General features: G+C 43.6%; 1 protein-coding gene and 1 long non-coding RNA gene across 3 annotated transcripts in view; one reads left to right on the top strand and one right to left on the bottom strand.

Moving 5' to 3' along the window:
• SLIT3 (slit guidance ligand 3) overlaps positions 1 to 16318 on the top strand; it is a 596734-nt gene extending 580416 nt beyond the window's left edge. The window contains exons 34-36 of one of the 2 annotated variants that reach the window (XM_036995101.2): positions 346 to 631; positions 1613 to 1824; positions 11232 to 16318. In XM_036995101.2, coding sequence (XP_036850996.2) covers positions 346 to 631; positions 1613 to 1824; positions 11232 to 11467 — 734 coding nt within the window. In that variant the 3' untranslated portion in view covers positions 11468 to 16318. The remainder of the gene's footprint in view (positions 1 to 345; positions 632 to 1612; positions 1825 to 11231) is intronic. The other variant, XM_036995102.2, reaches the window with a different exon arrangement.
• Positions 1832 to 11243, bottom strand: LOC118967788 (uncharacterized). Its single transcript, XR_005055020.2, has 3 exons — positions 10539 to 11243; positions 4926 to 5171; positions 1832 to 2574 (listed from the first exon to the last, which is right to left on the bottom strand). It is a non-coding gene; the product is annotated as an uncharacterized lncRNA (long non-coding RNA).
• Positions 16319 to 21258: the final 4940 nt, after the last annotated feature.

Here is a 21258-nt window from a genome sequence, read left to right as displayed (position 1 = left end):
CCAAGAGGGAGGGGTCTTCATCCAGTCACTGTGGCCATGTAGCTGTGGGTGGCCAGACTCTTCTAGAGAAACCCGAAATATGGATTTGTATGGGAGATTTCCTATATTTAAATACTGACAACAAATTCAAGGTTTTTAAAGAGTCACAGCACAGGACAAAGGATGCCTGTCTATGCACGGACAAAGCCCCAGGTTCTGGCCCATTCCCTGTACTGGACAGCAGAGGCAGGGCTGTGAGCACTTAACTATGAACATGTAAAGAGCCCGTTCTTGCTCTGATGGGAGGTCTGAGCAGAGTGGACAGGGGTGGGTCTTAAGGCTGCTGTCCCGGTGCCCCTCCCACAGGCATCCCCACCTCCACGGGCCTCTCGGCCTTGCGCCAGGGCACAGACCGGCCGCTGGGTGGCTTCCACGGCTGCATCCATGAGGTGCGCATCAACAACGAACTGCAGGACTTCAAAGCCCTCCCACCACAGTCCCTGGGGGTTTCGCCAGGCTGCAAGTCCTGCACCGTGTGCAAGCACGGCCTGTGCCGCTCAGTAGAGAAGGACAGCATGGCGTGCGAGTGCCACCCTGGCTGGACCGGCCCACTGTGCGACCAGGAGGTCCGGGACCCCTGCCTCGGCCACAGGTCAGTGTCCTGAGAGCCCAGGCTCCCCTCTCAGGCCCACAGCGAGGACTCAGTCCCTGTCCCACCCAAGAAGTGGGCACTGAAGGACATTGGAGGAATGGTGGTCAGACTGTGTAAGTGTGACTGCTGAAAAGGTTGAGAGCTTAAACATTCAAACAGCAGGTCCTGCCCAGAGACAACTGCATGCCAGGGCCATGCTGAAAACCCACCTCTGCCAAGTGGCTTTTAGAACCTGCTGGGAGCCACACAAGCCTCCTGCCTGTGTGCGAATCAGGGTCTGCTTCGGCAGATGCAGCCCTGGGAGCACACTGCTTGGCACGTGGAGCGAGGGGGAACATCTGCCCCGATTCAGGGTCCTGGGCCAGGCACCAGGTGTGAATAGTAGGCACAGCTGAATCCCATTTCATGGCACAATCATTTATTATTTATTTGACAAATATCTACTGAGGCCCTACAATGTGCCAGGCCTTGTGCTAAATGCAAGAAAATACTATCTGTATTAAGAAACCTGAAACAGTCAAAAATAACACCAGAACCAAGACTGGTAATTTGATTGGCTGAACAAGCTGGGAAATGATTATTTTGAATCAGGAATGATGGGCAGCTAGAAAAGGTTTGGGTTTCCTGTGTAGCTCTTGACTGTGTTTTGACTCTGTAATGAATATGTCTACAGTGAATCCTGGCTCTGAATGTCATCCCAGTAGAGACAGTGCTGCATCATGATTATGAATGTAGACTTTGTCATCAGTTTCTCCTTCTGTGAGATGTGAACTAGACTATGTACAGAACAAAAGCAGCAGAGGATAGGTGATTGTAGAAAATAAGAATGCACCCTATTTGACCCTGGGGCAGGGATTTAAGATTGATGTGGAGCCACTGTGCTGGCAGAGGTCAGACCCTGGGATGGAGAAGGCCTGAGGTGCCAGAGCTCTGGGTCCCCAGGTTTGAACCTGGTCCCCTTCTCATTCTGTCCTCTGTCAGCAGATGCAATCATGGGAAATGTGTGGCAACCGGGACTTCATATGTGTGCAAGTGTGTAGAGGGCTACGGAGGGGCCTTATGTGACCACAAGAATGATTCCACCAACCCCTGCTCAGCCTTCAAGTGTCACCACGGGCAGTGTCACATCTCAGATCAAGGGGAGCCCTACTGCCTGTGCCAGCCCAGCTTCAGTGGAGAACACTGCGAACAAGGTGGGTCTGTGTGCATGGGAGAGGGCACCTGAGGAGGAGGAGGGGTCAGCGTTGGGCTCCAGATCCCGCTCATTCCAGTGCCCACTGTGCTACTTAGAGAGTGACTTAACCAAGTTCATCCATCCCAATTTCCCTCACCTTGAAAATGGAGCCAATACTATACCTTTCTGCATCATTTATCCACTACTGTGTAATGATTTAGCACCAAAGTATCACAGTTCAAAATACTCCCTTCCTCTCTGCCTCCCCTCCACATCACTAGAGACTGTTGCATTTTTATACCTAGTTGAAATACCATTCTTAACCAAAACTGGCCATTTTTTAAAGTTTTATTCAATAACATTTTTTTGAAACAACTTCAAATTCAACAGAAAACTTGCCAGGACAATATAAATAGCTCTCATATTCCCTTCAACCAGATGCCCAGTTAACATGCATCCGTATCCACACTCTCCTCTCCCCACACTGCACACATGCCCATTATCAGTTGTCTCTCTGATTCTTTAACAATCTCAATTTTTAAAAATTGCTTCAAGCTTAACAGTATTCACATTACATCACATTAATCACCTGAAACTTTAAAATGCCTAAAGCCCTTTCTCAGTCACAATGAGGCTCATAACAGCCTGTGCAGCAGCAGGAAGGACAGGGAAATATGCCACCCCTTTCCAGACAAGAAAATGAGGTTCAGGGATGTGCGGCTGTGGGTCTGGCTGTAAGCCCATTTCCTTCTGCTCCCAATGCTCGCTGCTGTAATGAAGACAAAGAGGAATGGAGATAAGGAGTTGGTCCGAGTCCAGGGGATTCCAGCAGATACAGGGACGCCCTTCCCCTCCTTAGCCCATCCATCCCATGTCATTATTACAAATACATTCATTCAAATGATTAATGAGAGTGGTGGGGACTTGGGCAAACTGGAGGGGTTCCCCTGCCCCAGCCAACACACTGTCATTGTGTGTCATTGCACTTGAGGGACACAGGCTCAGCTCTACCAGACCTCTTGGCTTTCAAAGCCGAAAAGCCCAATTTTTAAGTGAAATCTGGGATTTTTAAGCACAGGTGGTGAAATCAAATTTGGGAACAGGATTTAGCCCATAGTCTACCAGCTTGCCACATCTACTTTGATCTTCAAGTTGCTTAAAGGAAGGGCCCATGCCTGCTTTCGTCATCATTATATCTGGGGGACCTTCGTTTAGAGCCTGGCACTGAAAAGGCGCTTAGTATTTGTGGCAGAGTTAGGTAGAGAGATGGTTGGATGAGTGAACAAGCAAGTACACATGGTCTTCAGACCAGCCTACTGTTGGGAAGAATTTTCCCTACCCTTTGAGGTTCTTCTAGATGGTCTAAAAATCAAATTGGATTCCGCTAGGTATGTAATTAAACCTTGACAGGAGACAAAGACAATCAAGGACAATTGGGTATATATTTCAGCCTGAACTAAGCAGAAGCGGGTAGGGGTCTGGGACTTGGAAGCAAATTACGCAAATATGATAGAACAAATATATGGTAAACAAATGATTGAGGGACACAGAGGAATTTAATCAGCCTGTCACATTCCTGTCTATCTACCAAACCTAGTACATTTTGTAATGCAGTTTTCTATGGTGATGGCTCTACTGGTTCTCCCTTAACTGCATAAAATGGATTTAAAGTTTCTTTCTGAGTCTTTTGGGCCATGGTGATTTTCAGCTCCGACGTAATCTGACTGCCAGAGCAGCACAGCTTCGGGTGACCTGCCCTTGGCCTCTACAGTTTCCTCCTCTAAAACTTCCAGGGAAGTTTCACATTAAAGGTTGAGTTGACCCATCTGGCTGATTGAGTCTGTGTCTAGAGTCCTGACAATAAGTCAGTTTACTTGAACTCCTCTCAGGAGGTGGTGATGCAGGTGTGTTCCCCAAATTAGGCCTGTGGTTCAAGCAATCAGGTATTAAATAAGAGACATTTCTTTGGATATGAAACAGAGGTTACTGGTTGGAAGAAATTATAAACCGAGTGTCTGAGCACTACCAGTGAGATTTCCAGATGTCCCAGAAGTGCGGGAAGTGGTGATATGAAGGGGTTTTCTCAGTTTGTAGTTAGAATGTCTCTGATAATCTTTTTGATTGGCTGTTGCTCTCGGAGGAGGGGGTTCCCTGCTTGGGGCAAGTTTCTATGAATTAAGTAAGACCAAATAAAGGCGAGGGCAAGAAGTTAGGGGCTTAAAGGGGATTTTATTCTCACCGCAGTAGGTCTCAGTTTCTCATCTGCTCTGGCTCCCCTCCTCCTCTCGCCAAGCTTCCCGCTCAGACTTCATTCACCCAGGAGCCGGGTCTCCAATGGTGCTGCTCGCTCCCCTCTCTCCCAGAGCCCTCCTCTACTTTCCTGCCCCTCACCCTGGGAGGAACTCTGTGGACAGGTCTCTGGTGCTGGCAGGCGCCTGACCAAGTACATACCAGGAACTGAGGAGAGGAGAGAATGGGTGTTTCTTCTCCACCCCTCTTGGACCGGTACTTGGTAACTGAACAGCCGCTCTGTCCCTGTGAACATTCCATGGATTTGCACACTCATTACATATACAATGGGTGCTATTAAGGCCAGGCAGGAATTCTGGTCAGAAATTCCCATTTGTTCCACAGCAATGGGCAGAAAGACTGAACATGGGCTGCTGTGGTAGTTTCTCTCAAGTTTATATCAAGATGTGCATCTTCAGTTTGTACAAGCTTCAGGATAAAGAGCAGTTTTCTGATTTGGAAACACTGAGAGCTAAGTGTGGGGGAAAACTGAAAACATTGGTTTGGAGATTTGTAGCCAGACATTAGAGGAAACTAGATTCCAGTTACCAACTGAGGATCTAGTCCAGTTTACAATAAACATTAGACTCTAATACCCATAAAGGTGTGCTACTGACACATAGTTTTTCTCTCTAAAATCACCCTCACTTTTATTAGAAGTAACCAAATTAAAACTAGTTTCAAAAAGAGTTGGCCTGATTATTTACATTGCAGCAATACTGCAATTTGGTCAATAGGCTCTTTTAAATGTGCTTTTTGCTGGATCTTTTCATAAGGAATTTGAGGTTGAACTTTCAAAGCCTTCTCGAGGCCAGGAAAGCCAAGACTCACCTGCAATACCTATGGGGTTGCATTACTTCCCTTCTGAAGGTTCCTGCATCAGCCAGGAAGTGGCCTTCTCACCTGGCTGCTGAGAATGCTATAAGCAGGGCACCAAGCCAGTTCTTCCAAGGGACTTCACTGGCTGTCAACCTTGGTTCCTTAGCGCTGTCTGGTCATATCTGAGTCTATGCACATCTCCTTTAAATATGACATTTCAGTCAAAGCCTTGGTAATATAACCAATGTTTCAATTGTCCTGTTACAAGGAAAACAGGTTTTTATTGAACTTATGCAAATAACTATATTGCCATGAAAATAAAAGTTCTGAGTTCTTGAATTCTAGCAGGATAAGGTAGGAAGAAAAACAATGTTTCAATTCTGCTTACAGAGGTATAATTTACCAAATTGATCTAAGTCATAGTTTAAGAGGATGCATTTTCCATAAATCTGGACAAAACTTTTTTTAAAAAACAGAAATGTTTCAAATGAAAAGTCTAAATCGTCACCCTCAGTTAATTTCAGCGCCATGTAATTCTTGTTCTGCTTGAATCCAATTTTCCATTAGTTCTGTAAATTTTTATGTAGTTCAGTTTTATGATCTTAAAGTTATCAGTAACACCTGTATTTGTCAAAAATCCTTTCCATGAATCTCCTTGAAATTCTTTTGCAGGGACACTTCTGCAAAAGCATCTGAGCAAAACAAAAGCTGTCTACAAATGACAAAAGACTTAAAAATGGCCACAAAGAAAACAATATTGTCTATAATGACAAACGATTTAGAAATGGACATAAAGATCTGATGAGAGTTCATTATAATGCAAACAAATTTGGTTATTCCTAACATTTTAAGTCAATAACATACCAAGACAACTTTCTCAAAGTTTTGCATAATGGCTAGAACACATTTTAACATATTTTTACACAAATATAATCTAGGTTTGACATTACTAATTTGACAATGCTTCCCATTTAACATACTAAATAAATAAGCCTAATTAGCTAAATCTCTCTTTAAGAAGAAAATCTTCTGATATGTTCCAGGGGCCCTCTGGAAAATCTCTGAGTTAACCAGAGGTAAAAAAGACTTTATTTAGAATTTGGTTTTGGAAAGTTTGTCAAAAATATCAAGAGGTTTAAACATTTGATTAAATAGGATCACAGGTCATTATGAAATGTAATACTTATTTAGCCCAAGTGACAATAAAAGATTTTAAAGGCACATAGAAGGTTATACAGTTTTTAGCTCTTTTAAGATTGTTTTCTTTTTTTTTTTTTGATCGTTAATGTACAATTACTTGAACAACATTATGGTTACTATTACTAGACTCCCCCTATTATAAGACTGTTTTGTTAAGTAATCAAAGACCTAATTAGGACAACATGAAGCACAAGAAATTATTCTGACAAAATAATTAAGGCAAAGAAAAACCCTTCACAATCTCTTAACATCAAGAGCAGACAATAGGAGAAAACCTTGCCCTTTTCACAAAGGGAAAACCAAATTCTAACCTTAAAGTGTACTTGATATTAAACCTCAGAACTTTAATCTTAGTATGAGCACACATTAAATTCCTTTTCAGATTCCTTTTACACAAACCTACAATTCTCCATTTTACATTTAGATTTTGTCCTGTTTTCCCTCTTCCAACCTCTCTACAACAAATTAGTTTATTTTTCTTTAACAAAAATGTATTTCCATTTCTCATTCCTTATTTCACATAAAGCACACATCCTAGGTTTTTTGCATATGAAGATGTTTCCTTCTGTAAGTCCGGGGAAAAGAAATCCCAGGGCAAAATACCTCTGAAAACCGAAGTCAGTCAAAGGGAGAAATAAAGTTTAAAACCTGTTTATTGCCTACAAACTGCAGTCTGGGCCGTCTCTCTCCTGCTCTGGCAGAAGCAAAACCGGCCCTCCCGGTCACCTCGGGTAGAGATAAGCCCTCCCGTTGCCCAGGTAATTACCTATTGATATGAAGATGAACTTCTCTCCACCCCTGAGGAATGACGCAAATGCACTAAAGCCATACTTCTTTCCACTTCTGAACGCCTATTGATATGCAGATATACTAAAGCCAGGCGAGATATTCTGGAAATATTACAATTTTATCCACACCCTCATTTCAAGTAGTTAACCCGTAGAAACTCTTAGAAACTTTAATTTCTAGTGAAAACTAAGGAGTAAGTTACTGTAAACTGTTACAATGCCAGCATTCTTTAGATTGGCACATGTATTAATATTTTATACTTTCTAGAAACATACTTCATAGTGCCATCTTTCAATAAGCACAAAAATGTTTACTAACAAACACAATTTATCTTTGGTTTATCTGTAATAAGAACACCAGAAAAAGGTAAGCCTGTGTTCACTAATGAATATGTTTCATTGTTTTGTCATGTCTAGATATTCAATGAATTTAATTTATCTTGAAAGTCTTTTTGGTACTAAGTGAGCTATTTTCAGGTACATATACCATAACACATAATTATTGCTAAGGAGTTCACATATTACATCTATTTAGTTTACTTGTTCTGAAAAGCCATGTCTATATTGCCCACAAAAACTTCATTAGACATACAAGTCAGTCATTTTCCCCAAGCCATTTTTTGGGAAAACAATTTTGTAACAGAGATAATTAACTGGCTTTTAAGTAAACCCCAGCAGACTAAAAGTTCTAATTCTAATGCAGATAACCTTACAGACATGTCTCTTTTAATTAAACCAAATTTAGATGAGCTTTAATACTGAACGTTTCCCAGGATCACATGAACTTGGAAAAACACTTGTGTTCCTGTAAGAATTTCTGAGAGCTTTGGAATGCCCAAATTTTACAAGTCCCTATCTTCAAACCAGTTACTTTTAGCAATACCATCCAGATACAGAAAAATATCTTCCATTTACATAAATACACACACACACACACACACACACACACACACACACACACACACACACACACACACACACACACACACACACACACACAGCCACACACACACACACAGCCACACACAGCCAAACACAGCCAAACACAAATGCAAAGATTTTCTAGTTACTTATATTTGTGGAGATTTTATTTACCCAAGTTCTAAATACTTCCTTTCTCTCTCTTTTTCTGATAAGAAACTTCTCCCTAAAGTTTGCATTTAAAGAATGGCTCTTAGGTCCTAGAAAAGATGAGGGCAAAAATTTTATTACAAAAACACAAAGTATCCTAGTTTCCTTTCAATGTTAAGTCCTGGTAAGGAAGACATGTTTGCCTATTTTCAGACACTTATGATAATATTTAAATTTCTCCTTTCCTCAAGTTCAAGACAATCCTGTTTGCAATTGTCCTAATCTATTTTAATATCTACAAGCATTTTTAAATGACTACGGTGGGCTTTGAATTGCTTCTAGAGCCACACCTTGGTCCAGTAAAGACCCAATTTGTTTAACAAGGACTGACTTCCATTCAACTTTGTTGAAAGGTTTTCCTTTCCCTCTGGGTACATTTAGCTTAGGGGAGACCTAAAAGTATTTCTATCTGTATTTATTTATCAGCTTCCAATTTGGCCAAAAACTTTTTTTGTCATAAAATTACTAACTCCTTGTAAACATCCTGTCAAGTTTCATCTGGGACAAACAGTAAATATTTCTGACAGTATCAAACAACCCCCATGGAGGCAAGAGGCATCCTCAGTGGGGATGCAAAGGATATTTACGAGATCTAATGTCACTCCCAAAGACAACCAAAGAAAGAATCAACAAGCTGCACGACCCAGGGAGGCAGCAAGCCAAGCAGACCAACAAGAAGTCAAAAGCTATTCCTGAGGATCAATAACCAATCAGTATGGATTTGCAACAGAAGGGGCATCGCGAATTCTATTTCCTTTCTCAACAGCCCCAGAATATTGGCATTGTATTGGTCATTTGCAGGGGGGCCCAACAGAACTTTTGACCCACTGCTTCCTCTGTGAGGGGGTTGTGAATGGCCACTAATCTTTCTAACTGCTCTAAATTTGGTAGGATATTCTGCATAGAGATTAAAGAGTTTTATAATGTCAAATATCTGCTGCTGTCCAGGGGTCAGGAAAAAAATTTCTCTTGTTTGGGTGCAGGGAAGGTGGTCTAGGATACACCTGCAGAGGGGATTGTGTAGGATTGTCTGAACCTGGTCGGGCCTGATTACAGAGCCCTGGAAAGTGGGAGCAAAGTTAAGCCTTACCTCCAGTCTCTGGTGCTTTTGTTAAATTCTACCCTGGCTTTCAGCAGATATAGGAGTAACATGTATTCTTTGGGCCTAGAAATCAGGTCTAAGTATTCCTTATACATCCATGCAGAAAGCAAGTAAAAACAGGCAGATGGGGCTGGATTTTAAGGGGAATTTGTATTGGATGTGGATATTAATTTTTTTCCAAGCCTAATTTCAGTTCTTTTATCTTGTCAACAGAATCCCTGAGGCTAGCCATTACACTAATAAGACAACTGAGAGCTCTCCAAAAAGATTTTTTTCTTTCAAATATAGCCATTTAAAGGATCCATTGTCTGTTCATTGACAAGTAGGATCTTCATAGTGATTCAAACCCATAACCCTTTTTATGGAAAGACCCAGAGGAATCTTTCCAGGCCAGGGACACAAGAAACGTCCCTAGAGGGCATAGATGATACAGCCCCTATGGTCTAAAAAGTTCACTCCTAAAGTCTAAGCAAAGACCTTCATTGCACAGGCATTAAGGATGGCTGTAATAAGCAACAAAGGCTGAGATAAAAAAAAGTCCCTTAGGGAATGGGACCTGTTATGACAAACTCCCTGAGAGCTGGCAGAGTGAGACAAAGAATACAGGTATTTGGATCCACAGCCTATTGGGCTGCCCACAGGTGCACACGGTACACGCATCCTCTGGCTGGTGGTGGGGGCCAGAGAGAATATTCTCACTGGTCACAAAGCTAAACTTTCAAGGCATGCAACAAGACAAAAGGAAAACTTACATGGACATTAACAGCTTTAGCTAAGCCTTGGGCCTTCTTGGAAACTAAACTAATACCTAGGAGGGACATGCCTCAGGAGTGTTTTAAACATGCCATGTGTGTTTGAAAGTAGAACTCATTGCATGGACGTGTCTTTGAAGTGACAATGACCTAGTAACAATCCAACCCATTCAGTGATCAACTTGTCCTATCACAGGAATCTTCTTGAGATGGCAAATGCCCTAACAGCCTTTAACTGCTCAACCCGTGCCCACCAAGGTTACAGCTTTGGCTTCCAAGTTGTCTCATAGCAACAGCCTTAACCTCCTGTGCACATTCACCCACAGCAAAGTTGGTCTGCACAGACAGTCTGGTGAGAACCGTGAACTCAGCAGGCTGTGAGGCAGATTCAGACGGCAGGCTCACAGGGCCTATGCCTGCATTTTATCCCTGTGGTTTTTCTCCTTATGACAAAGACCACCTCTGGGAAGAAATCCTTCAGCAAAGCCAAGAGCACACAGACCAAATTTACCGAGAGTCATCAAGCCCAAAGACCTAGTTCCACCAATATTTTCTCCTGCTAATCTAAATTCAGAAAGAGAAAGACTCTCACCATTCTTGCCCCATCACACCCCCAGAGATTCCAGGAGGATGATATGGTAAGAAATCTTACCTTCCACCAGCTGTCCGTCAGATGTCCCAGATTCTCATCTGCAGAGGACTGAAGCAAGCAATGGCCAGTGAGTTCAAGTCTCCCTCCGACTATGCCAGCTGTTGGGGAGGAAGAATTTCCCTACCCTTCAAGGTTCTTTTAGCTGGTCTAAGAAACAAATTGGTTTTTTCTCCTGTTAATCTGTCTTGTGTCAAAGTTTAATTATGTACCTAGGGTAATCCACAGACACAGACTCCAAAGACAATAAGGGACAAGGAGATACAGACCTCATCCTAAACTAAGGAGAAGGGGGAAGGGAAGGGAAGGAAGGCAATTCACAGGAATATGAAAGTAAATCCTTGGTAATCAAATGCTTGAGGGGCCACACAGAAAGAAGGGAACCTAGAGGAATGTTAACAGACTTGGCCACGTCGCTCTCTACCACACCTAGTTCACAGGTAAGGAGTTCCCTATGGCAGTGGCTCCCCTGCTGGAGCAGTTCCTCCATCGGAAGCCTTTTATGCAGTTAAGGGGGCAGGAAGCCCAAAGTTTCTTTCTGGCTTTTTGGGCCTAGATTATTTTCAACTCCAGCACAGTCTGCCTGTCAGAGTGACACACCTTGAGGCAGCCTGCCCTTGGCCCCTATACTACCCAGGTTCTGCCAGCCATCTACCCCACCAATGCCCTGACCTTAACCTCTTCTGCCCTCTACAGAGAATCCCTGCCTGGGGGAGGTACTCCGAGAGGTGATCCACCGCCAGAAAGGTTATGCGTCCTGTGCCACAGCTTCCAAGGTGCCCATAATGGAATGTCGTGGGGGCTGCGGGCCCCTGTGCTGCCAGCCCACCCGCAGCAAGCGGCGGAAATATGTCTTCCAGTGCACAGACGGCTCCTCATTCGTGGAGGAGGTGGAGAGACACTTAGAGTGCGGCTGCAGCATGTGTTCCTGAGCCCCTCTGCCTCCCTGCCTCTCGGACTCCAGCTCAGCAGAGGTGGGACAGCTGCGTGGGGCCCCCTCGAGATTCAGAGTGAAGAAGCAGAAGCTGGAGAGAAAGCAAAAGAAGAAGAGAATATTAAGTATATTGTAAAATAAACAAAAAATAGAACTTATTTTTATTATGGAAAGTGACTATTTTCATCTTTTATTATATAAATATATCACACCATCTGAGTATATGTTCCATATAGTGAGTTATTTTTACCGAGTTTTTTGGTTGTGTATTTGTTGTGCTTTGATAAACAGCTGTTAAAAATTTTAAGAAAGAAGACTAATAAAATAGTTTTAAAACAACAGGATAAGAATAAAGAAGTGATAACCTGTCTGAGGAAGAAGAAGGAACTTCTTATGTTTCTGAAACACTATCGTGTCAGCTGAACCAAGAACTGCTTAACGAGCTCAGGAAAAGGAAGGATAAGAGGAAGAGAAGGAAAAAAGATTTTTCTTGGTTTCTTTTTCTTTTTAATGACTCTCTTTCCTTCCCTAAAAGCTCCCAGCTTTTTAAGACCTGGTTGTCAATGCCCAGAACTGCCAGTTCTTCCAGGAAAGCTGCTGAGCGCCAGCTGGCCTTCTCAGACTCACTGTGACCCAAACCAAGCCCCGGCCCTGCCTGCCCACACCCCCTGCAGGGCCGGCATCTCCTGCCTGGCTGGCCCTGGGGTCCAGCACAGGACTGTCAGAACTCTGCCAAAGGCTTCATCAGAGATTGTTTTGCTAACTTTTAAAACAGCTGCTCTTTTCCTGCCCCTCTTCAAGAACGTGGTTCCTCCCAGTGAGGTGAATGAAGGACGGGGGCTCTCCTGCTGTCTCCTCAAGGCCCCGCCACGGCTCTTCCTCAAAGTTCTGAACCTCCCACCTCCCTCCAGTGACACTAGGAAAGCGGGCAGCCGGGGCTGCTGGGACAAGGGAGGCTGGGTGTCCAGCCTTCCCACACCTGGGTAAGTCTGACTCTGGAAAGTTCTTGGGGGCTCTTGCTGTAGAACAGTCAGACCTCTTCCACCTGCTCCTCCAGGCCACCATCTAAATCGGCCCCTCACCCATCTGCAACATTCACCAGTGCATATCACCATGGTGTCTTGTTTCATCCATGCAACCCCTGTCTACCAGGGACGCTAAAACAGTATAGCCCCATTGCACAGATAAGGAAACTGAGGCCTCTCCCCAGCTCTGTATCTTGCCTTAAGCCACACATCTGGTAAGTGGAAGAGCCAGGCCTGGAGCCCAGACTCAAAGTTCTAGATTCCTTCTTCAGAATGGTAAAAACACAGGAGATACAGGCAATTTTAGTTCATCAGAGGAGGCCTACCAGAAAAGGAAAGTAGGTGCTTTTTTCTGCTATTTTTCCTCCTTTTGTTCTGCCTTGTTCATTTATTCTGCCCCTAGCATTCAGAAAGAGTCTAGACTTGGGGGCTTATTTATCAGGGAGTGTGAACAAGGCAGCCCATCCAGCCCTGACTCTTGGAACTGCCAGCCCTCCTGAAGGGGACGTGCCATCTCTCCCAGACCCTCATCTGCCCCTCCCGCCTCTGCAGAGTAGTGCAGATGGCCCCGGGTGCAGCTGCTCCCACAAACGCCCTGTCTCTCACCCTCCCTCCTTCCAGGAGCCTCCCCTGCAGACAGGTCTGGGGTGAGTTTGGGGCCTACTGGGCCTTTCAGCTCTGCAGGTTGCCAGGGAATGTAGGGATTCCATGCAGACCAACAGTGGGTCAAAGCCTCAAAGAATCAAGAAGGGAGAAAGGAAAGAAGATGATGGAGGAATGCAAGCAAGCGGCAGATAGGGAGGGAGAGAAGGACGGAGAGGGAAAGGAAGAGAGGGATGAAGGGAAGGGGGGAAGGATGACAGGGAAGAATTTACTTAATATATGCATATTAATATCCAGTATGTTCTAGGTACTTTCTGGACCTTATGAAGGATTTGTTTCAAACATTAATAGCTAGATTAACTTAGGACTTACTACCTTATACATGAGATACCATTCCAATATATATACATACGAAAGCATACCTCGGAGATACTACAGGTTTGGTTCCACAAGAAAGCAAGTCAGATTAATTTTTTGGTTTCCAAGAGCATATAAAAGTTATGTTTATATTATACTGCAATCTATAAAGTGTGCAATAGCATTATGTCTAGAAAAAGGAATGTGTATACCTTAATTAAAAATACTTCATTGCTAAAAAATGCTAGCTGTCATCTGAGCTTTCAGCAAGTCATAATCACTGGTCACAAATCACCATAAGAAATATAAGAATAACAAAAAAGCTTGAAATAGTGTAAGAACTACCAAAATGTGACAGAGACAAAGTGAGCAAGTGCTGTCAGAAAAATGGCTCCAGTAGATTTGCTCAATGCAGGGTTGCCACAGACCTTCAATTTGTTTTAAAAATGCCGTATTTGCAGAGCACAATACAACATAACACAATAAAATGAGGTATGCCTGTGTGAATGTATATATATATTCATTCATTTCTCAGACCCACCCATTAGTCAAGACATTACCAATCTATTCTACAGTTGAGTAAATTGAGGGGCATGGAAACTTAAGGGACTTGCATGAGAGTAGATGCCTAAGAAATTGCAGGACCTGGATTTGGGACCAGGATGTCTGACTCCAGAACTTGCTCCCCATAGGAAGGAAACATCCACCTTTAAGGGTCCTACAATCTGGAGCCGAAACAATCATAGAAATGGACAACTGCTTTATTATACAAGTACCCTAAGGGCAGTATAAACAAAAGAAGTAGCTATTTGCCAGTGGGGGCAGGTAAGAAGTCAAACTTTCCAGGGAATGGCCTATTACAAAGCAGTGAACTAGGAAAAGGCCTGGCATGTTTGGGGAGCAGTCAGAGGTCTGTGGGGGCAAGAGGATGGGACACACATGAGAGCAGAGGGACAGATGGAGGAGACAGGGAAGGCAGGGGTTTCACCACGAAGAGTTCTGTGTGAGAGGCTAGACCAAAGGGACCCACTGGGTTTGGAGGAGGGGACACCAAGACAAGCTCTGTTTTAGCAAGAGAACTTGAAGCAAAGTAGCAAGAGGCCTGGAAAGAGAGAGGGTTCTACCACCCAAAATGGTATGTGGGCTCCTAGCTGTTCACTTTAGTTTGTTGTAACTAGACAATGCTGGTTTCCAGATAGGTCACAAAAGTCTTTGTAGATGCTCAGGTCTGCCCTACACTCCTCCCATCCCCCACAACCCACCCAGGCAGGTGGACCTAAGCCTTATTCTACCACCAGCACTTCCAGCTAACCCAGCACACAGCCCATGCAGCCTGCCATCTTGAGAACCCACCCAGCATCACGGGCTTTCTGGGAGGACTTGCCAGACTGCTGGCTCTCCCTCTGTCTCCCCAAGGAACCTGAGACCTCTCCGCCAATCATCCCCAAGCCCAATCCAGAATGCAGGCCCACTCAGCCAAAAAAAACCCAAGGTTCTTTTTCTTGGTGTGGTTTGGGGTGATTCTGAGCCTTCCCCTGAATTTCAGAAGCCCTGACTTTATGAAATGCCCAATGTAGGACCATTAAGAAAATTCTCCCTACAAGGAAGTTGTTTTAACAAAGGGAGATTAAAACTCTCTTATTTTAGTAGCCAAATTCTAGAAACAGGAAGTCCCGTGGAGCAAGAGGGGTCCAATCAGGTAATCTGCACACTGAAAAAAGTATAATTCAATGCTTGTAGGTAAAGATGTGAACATGTGCAGAAGAGGGGGCTGTTTTCCCCTGAGCAGGAATCCCTCTTTGACACAACCAAGAAACCCTAAATAATGGCCAATAAGATGATGTATTTAAAAGCTCTTTGTAAAGTGTAAACTAAAAACCTTATATGTACAATGCTGTTGTTGTTATTACCGTCATTGTTGCTATGACTGACATGCCAAAAGACTCTTTGTAGAAGATGGCTTTGCCTTTCCAATCTCCTAGGAAAGAACCTGAGTCTGACACTTCAGGAAGATGATAGTGAGGAGGACAAGGAGGAGAGGGGCAAGGAAATGAAGGGAGATCACCTAAGGCCAGGAAAAGAGGAGAAAATCTCCAGGATAACTCTCAGACACCCAGGAGTAGCCAGGCCTGGGATTGAGCTAACCTTGCCCTTCACCAGATACAAAGCTATCATCAGACTGAAACCTAAGGGTACCCAGCCACCCACTGCCTTTGTGGGGAACAGAAGCCCCTAGCACAAATGAGCCTGCCTCTCAAAGACTCACAGCATTCCAGGTATCAGAGCTGAAAGAACCCAAAGGGGTCCCTGGTGGGTGGGAACCCTGAGAATCAGAAATGGAGTGTCTGAATCACAGACCAAGATCACCTAGCAAATTAATGTCAGAGGCAGGAAGAGACCCAGATGTCTACCCAGGCCAAAGTTCTTCCTGCTACTCCACAGCAGCATCCAGGCAGAGGGAAGCCTGAGACAGACCTTTCAATACCTTCTAGGTGGCTGGGAAGTATCCTCCACCTTCCCCCACAGCCATCTCTTAGGGCACTCAGATGACCAGGAAGCTGGGGCATTGTCTGGTTTGGTAGCACTTACCCATGTTTTCCAGTCTGGGTTAAAAATTGCCAAAGGAAACATTTGGGGAGGTTGATGAGAGATGCCAGCTAGCCAGGATGAGCAAAGACAGAATTGGGCATTTGGCAAAGCTTACTTCTCTAACTCAACAATAGGTTTTAAGAAGAAAAGTTTTATGATGTTTTAAAAACAGTGTTACAGTGCCACTTCCCTGATATGGGATAAATAATGTGCATTACAGACTGTCACACTCTGATGTCATTAAAATAAATGGATGAGTCGCAGGAGAGCTATCAGATGCTGTTGTGAATACTATAAGCTCAGCCCTGCTCTGTGTGTGTGTGTTTTATCTTTACTCCTGACCTTCACATTCCCTGGGGCAAAGATTACTGCATTCAAGGATTTGGGCAAGTCTGGTGTGGAGTTAGTGAAAAAATGTGGTTTCTTGGACCATGAAATGGGGGAAATTAATCCAGATTTCCCAGAGGCATGGGAGAAAGAATGCCCAACACATAATTAAGGGTCTGCAGGGTGTATGGTCACAGACTGGATGTCAAAGGTCATGGGGGAGATGCAAAGCAAAAGAGAACACTTACTAAGACATGAATAAAGGAGGGAATTAGGCATTGAAGTGCTCACAAGTCCTGGGCACCCCTTCCAGGATTCTCCAGGACAGCCTCCACTTTCCATGCTTAGGCCAACTAACCTCTCCTCCCAGGTTTGGGACCAACAGGTCTGTCGATCCCTTTCAAATCCCCTTTTGTATCAGTAATTGAAGAACTTCCAACTGGGAGAGATTATGTCCCCCAGGAGATATTTGATAATGCCTGGAGACAGTTTTGATTGTATGACTAGGTCAGTAGGTGTGACTGGCATCTACTGGGAGGCCAGGGATGCCTCTAAACATCCTATGATGCACAGGACAGCCTCTACAACAATGAATCATCCTGCCCAAGATACCAGTAGTCCTAAGATTAAGAAACGCCAGCTTGGACTAACCAGCTCCTTTCCTGAATACCTAGACTGAATAATTTACAAAGGAAGGGGGAAGGGATAAGAGCACTAAATAGGCACAAATAGTGACCTCCTCAGGGGAATGTGGTCCCTTGGTGGGAATACAGGGTAGTCGGGTGGTCTATTCTATACTGTATTCAGAGCATCATCACTGACAGGAAACTGGGACCAAGACATTTCAAGCAATGGAGTGTAACCATCATCCTTTCTGCCACTCTGTTCTTGCCACTCAGTCACTGAAAATGGATGAAAAGCAACAGATTATGGATTTAATGTGCTTAGGTAACACATACAAAATATGGTAGAGCAGAGAGCATTCACCTTCGGACCTGCTATTGGCATTGAAATAAAGAACAGGGTAGATAAAAATGTTGTCTCTATTTCCTGCAACTCTAAGCTTCAGCTAGGCCCCAACGGGAGGAACAGGAAGGCTACTGCATCAGCACATACGCACTGAGCATTTGTCTGTGGAATGTCAAAGGCGAGTGAACAAAGTGTGGGTCAAAGGCACGAGCAGCCCCACTTGAGGATGTCGCACAGGATTCTGGGGGGACTCTCAGTAAGGATGGCAGCACTAGATGGCTGGCAGAGTAGCCTCACTCACTCAAGTAACCTTTAAAGTGCTGTAGGCACAGGAGTTTCTCCCAGCTTCCAACCAGGGCTCTGTAAACGTCCTGTTTTCCAGCCCCTGCAGTGGGGTCATGGGAGAGGAGGCAAGCCCTGAGGCTTGAGAGCTGGGAGGATCTAGTGGGGCTGAGCAGCCCTGCCTGTCTGAGAGCTCCCCTCATCCTCTCCCCTATCCTGTTGTTTGACTTTAACAACGTCACCATGAGTTGCAGTTTCCCCATCTAGAGAACAGGGGTGGATGTTATCAAGGCTCTGTAGAGCACAAGTGGCAAAAAACAATTCAAACTAACTTAAGGCACAAAAGGAATATGTTGGCTCAAGTCCTTGAAACCTCAGGCAGTTCTCGCAGCATCAGGCAGGGGTGTGTGGATCCTAGAGCTCATACAATGTCTAAGGGCTTGGGGTCTCTTGCACATGCTCGGGCTTCTTTCTCAGCAAGGCTCTCCTGAGAAGACGGCAAAGTGACTCAGCCACTGCAGATGGAAAGCAGTACCCACCACTAAGTCCAAGAAAAACAGCTTCTCTTTTCCAAAAATTCCAAGAGACGTCTCAGCAGTCACTATCTCTGATTGGCCTGGCTTGAGGCAAATGCCCATGACTGGACCAAACATATGGCCAAGATATTAGGGTACACTGATCAGCCAAGCCTTTTATCCACGACTACCCCAGAGCCAGACACAGACAGTGGAGGGTGAGGATGGGTGTTTCCCCAAGGAAAAGAGGGAATAGATGCTGGGTGGGCCAAAATTACAGATGGTAACTACTCACAAGGAGTTACTTAGAAAATAAGACAAGTTCTCGTTCAGGATGGTGACACAGGAGAACCCCAAGTTCACCTTCTCTCATAGACACAGCAAATCTACAGCTACATAAGGAAAAGCTTCCTCTGAAAGGAACCCCAAAACCAGCTAAGCAATTCCTACACATCAGATAACTAAGAAAAAACCCACATCAAAAAAGGTAGGAGAGGTTGAGACACAATCTGGCCATAAATCCCACCTCCAGTGCAGTGACCCACAGTTGGGAGGGAACTCTCCACTCCAGTCTTCTCCCTGAGGAGCGAAGGGTTTGAGCCCCACATATGGCACCCCAGCTTTTAAGACTTGCACCTAAAAGATGAGCTCCCAAAACATCTGCCTTTGAAAGCCAACAGGACTCACTGTGACACCCAGTATCTCCAAGAAAGTAGCTACTGTACATATTTGCACCCCAGCTTTTGTGGTTGCCATCTAGAGGATGCATCCTTTGATAGCCTGCCTCTAGTGGCCACCAGAGCTTACAATCACCAGATCAATGAATGGTTCACAGGCACAAACTAAGAAACAGTTGCTAACTGGCTGTCACCAGGGACTCGGTGCAAAGAGAGCAGACAGAAACACCGATCACCCAGTCGTCCCTTGAAAGAGAGATATTTGCGTACTTAAAAAACTGCTGTCAGCGACCTAAGTGTCCATCAATAGATGAATGGATAACGAAGATGTGATACGTATGAACAATGGAATGTTATTCAGCCATAAAAAGAAAAGAAATCTTGCCATTTGCAACAACATGGATGGAGCTACAGGGCATTATGCTCAGTGAAATAAGCCAGGAGGAAAAAGACAAATACCATATGCTTTCACTTATTTGTGGAATATAAAAACAAAGTAAAACAGAAGGAATAAAACAGCAGTAGACTCAAAGGCACTGAGAAGTGACTAGTGGTTACCAAGGGGGAGGAGTTTGGACAGGTGACAAGAGGGACAGGAGGGGGTGATAAAAGAGCATAATAATTCACAATCACAAAATAAGTTGATCACAGGGACTGTTGAACCACTGGATGTACATTTGAAACCAATGTAAGATTGTGTATTAACAATACTTTAATAAAAAAAAGCTTCTGTCTAAGGGTCTGTTTTTTAACCAGCCTGAATCTAGGTGCTGACTGAGATCCTCCCTTCTGGGACACTGGACAAGTGTTGGCACCCCCTCAACTACTGAGAGCCACTAAATATAAGTAATTCTTTGGCATGGTTTGTAGAGGCTAAATGAAATAATGTATTTAAAGCACATGTCACAAACTAGGCATTAAATAGTGGTATTTTATTGCATGTTACGTGTGTAGCTAATAGTACCTTCAGTTTAATTCATGTTATAATTGATTCTCAATGTGAAAAAGAATTATCATATAGATACTCAGCAGTTTATATGCTATGAATCAACTAGGTCAATCAGAATATCACAGCTATGAACCTTATAACATTGAATTTGAATTTGAAAACTACATGAATTTCCAAGCAAGGAGTCTACAGACTGAGACTGGTCTATAAATACATTTTGATTTATTTAACTTGCCCAATGTTGTTGTTGTTTAATTGATACAGATTCAAAAGTATAGAGAAATCTCATTTTAAAAACCTGGTAGGCTGCTTGGACAATCACGACATTTTGAGGGACAACCATGAGCTAGGGCAAGGTTGAGCAATAAGACTCATCTCCTACAAGGCCACCCCTTCAGTACTGAGAGAGTTGGATGTTTTATCTAATGCTAGAAACCAACACAGAGAGTCGAGGAAAATGTGGAATATGTTCCAAATGAAAAGAACAAGCTAAAACCTCAGAAAAACACATTAATGAAATGAAGATAAATAACTTATCTGATAAAGAGTTCAAAATAATGGTCATAAAGATGCTCACCAAACTCAAGAGAATAATGTATGAACTATAAATAATGTATAAGTGACAATTTCATCAAAGAGACAGAAAATATAAGAAAGTACCACATAGAAGTCACGGAGGTAAATAATAAAATAACTGCACCAGAAAATACAATAGAAGGATTCAATAGCAGATTAGACAAAGTGGAAGAATGGATCCATGAACTCAAGGTAGGGCACTAAAACTCACACAATCAGGGCAGCAGAGAGAAAACAAAATGAAAAGAAATGAAGACAGCTAAAAAGAATTATGGGACAATATCACATAGACCAATATTCACATTATAGGGGTCCCCAAAAACCAGAGAAAGAGGAAGGGGCAGAAAATTCACTCGAATAAATAATGGCTGAACACTTCCCTAATCTCGGAAAAGAAACAGTCGTTTAGATCCAGGAAAGCCAGAGAATTCCAAAGAAGGATGAACACAAAGACATCCACACCAAGACACATTATATTTTACTGTCAAAAAATTAAAGACAAAGAATCTTAAAAGTGCAAGAGAAAAACAACTTGATACATACAAAGGAACCCCAGTAACACCAGCAGATTTTTCACTGTAAACTTTGCAGGCAGAAGGGAGTGTTACAATATATTCAAAGTACTAAAAGAAAAAAAAACCCTGCCAAATAAGAATATTCTTATCAATCAAAACAGTCCTTGAGAATTGAATGGGATTTAAAGAGTTTTCCAGCCAAGCAAAAGCTAAAGGAGTTCATCATCACTACGCTGGCTTTACAAAAAGTGTTATAAATATTTCTTTAAACACAAATGAGGGGGGCGGAGCCAGGATGGCAGCGTGAGTAGAGCAGTGGAAATCTCCTCCCAAAACCACATAGATCTATGAAAATATAACAAAGAAAACTCTTCCTAAAATAGAGACCACAGGACACAGGACAAC

The sequence above is a fragment of the Manis javanica genome, chromosome 1, assembly GCF_040802235.1.
Source record: "Manis javanica isolate MJ-LG chromosome 1, MJ_LKY, whole genome shotgun sequence".
Lineage (NCBI taxonomy): Eukaryota > Metazoa > Chordata > Mammalia > Pholidota > Manidae > Manis > Manis javanica.
The sequence above is the reverse complement of the archived record's forward strand: the minus strand, read 5'-3'. Positions and strand labels throughout refer to the sequence as shown.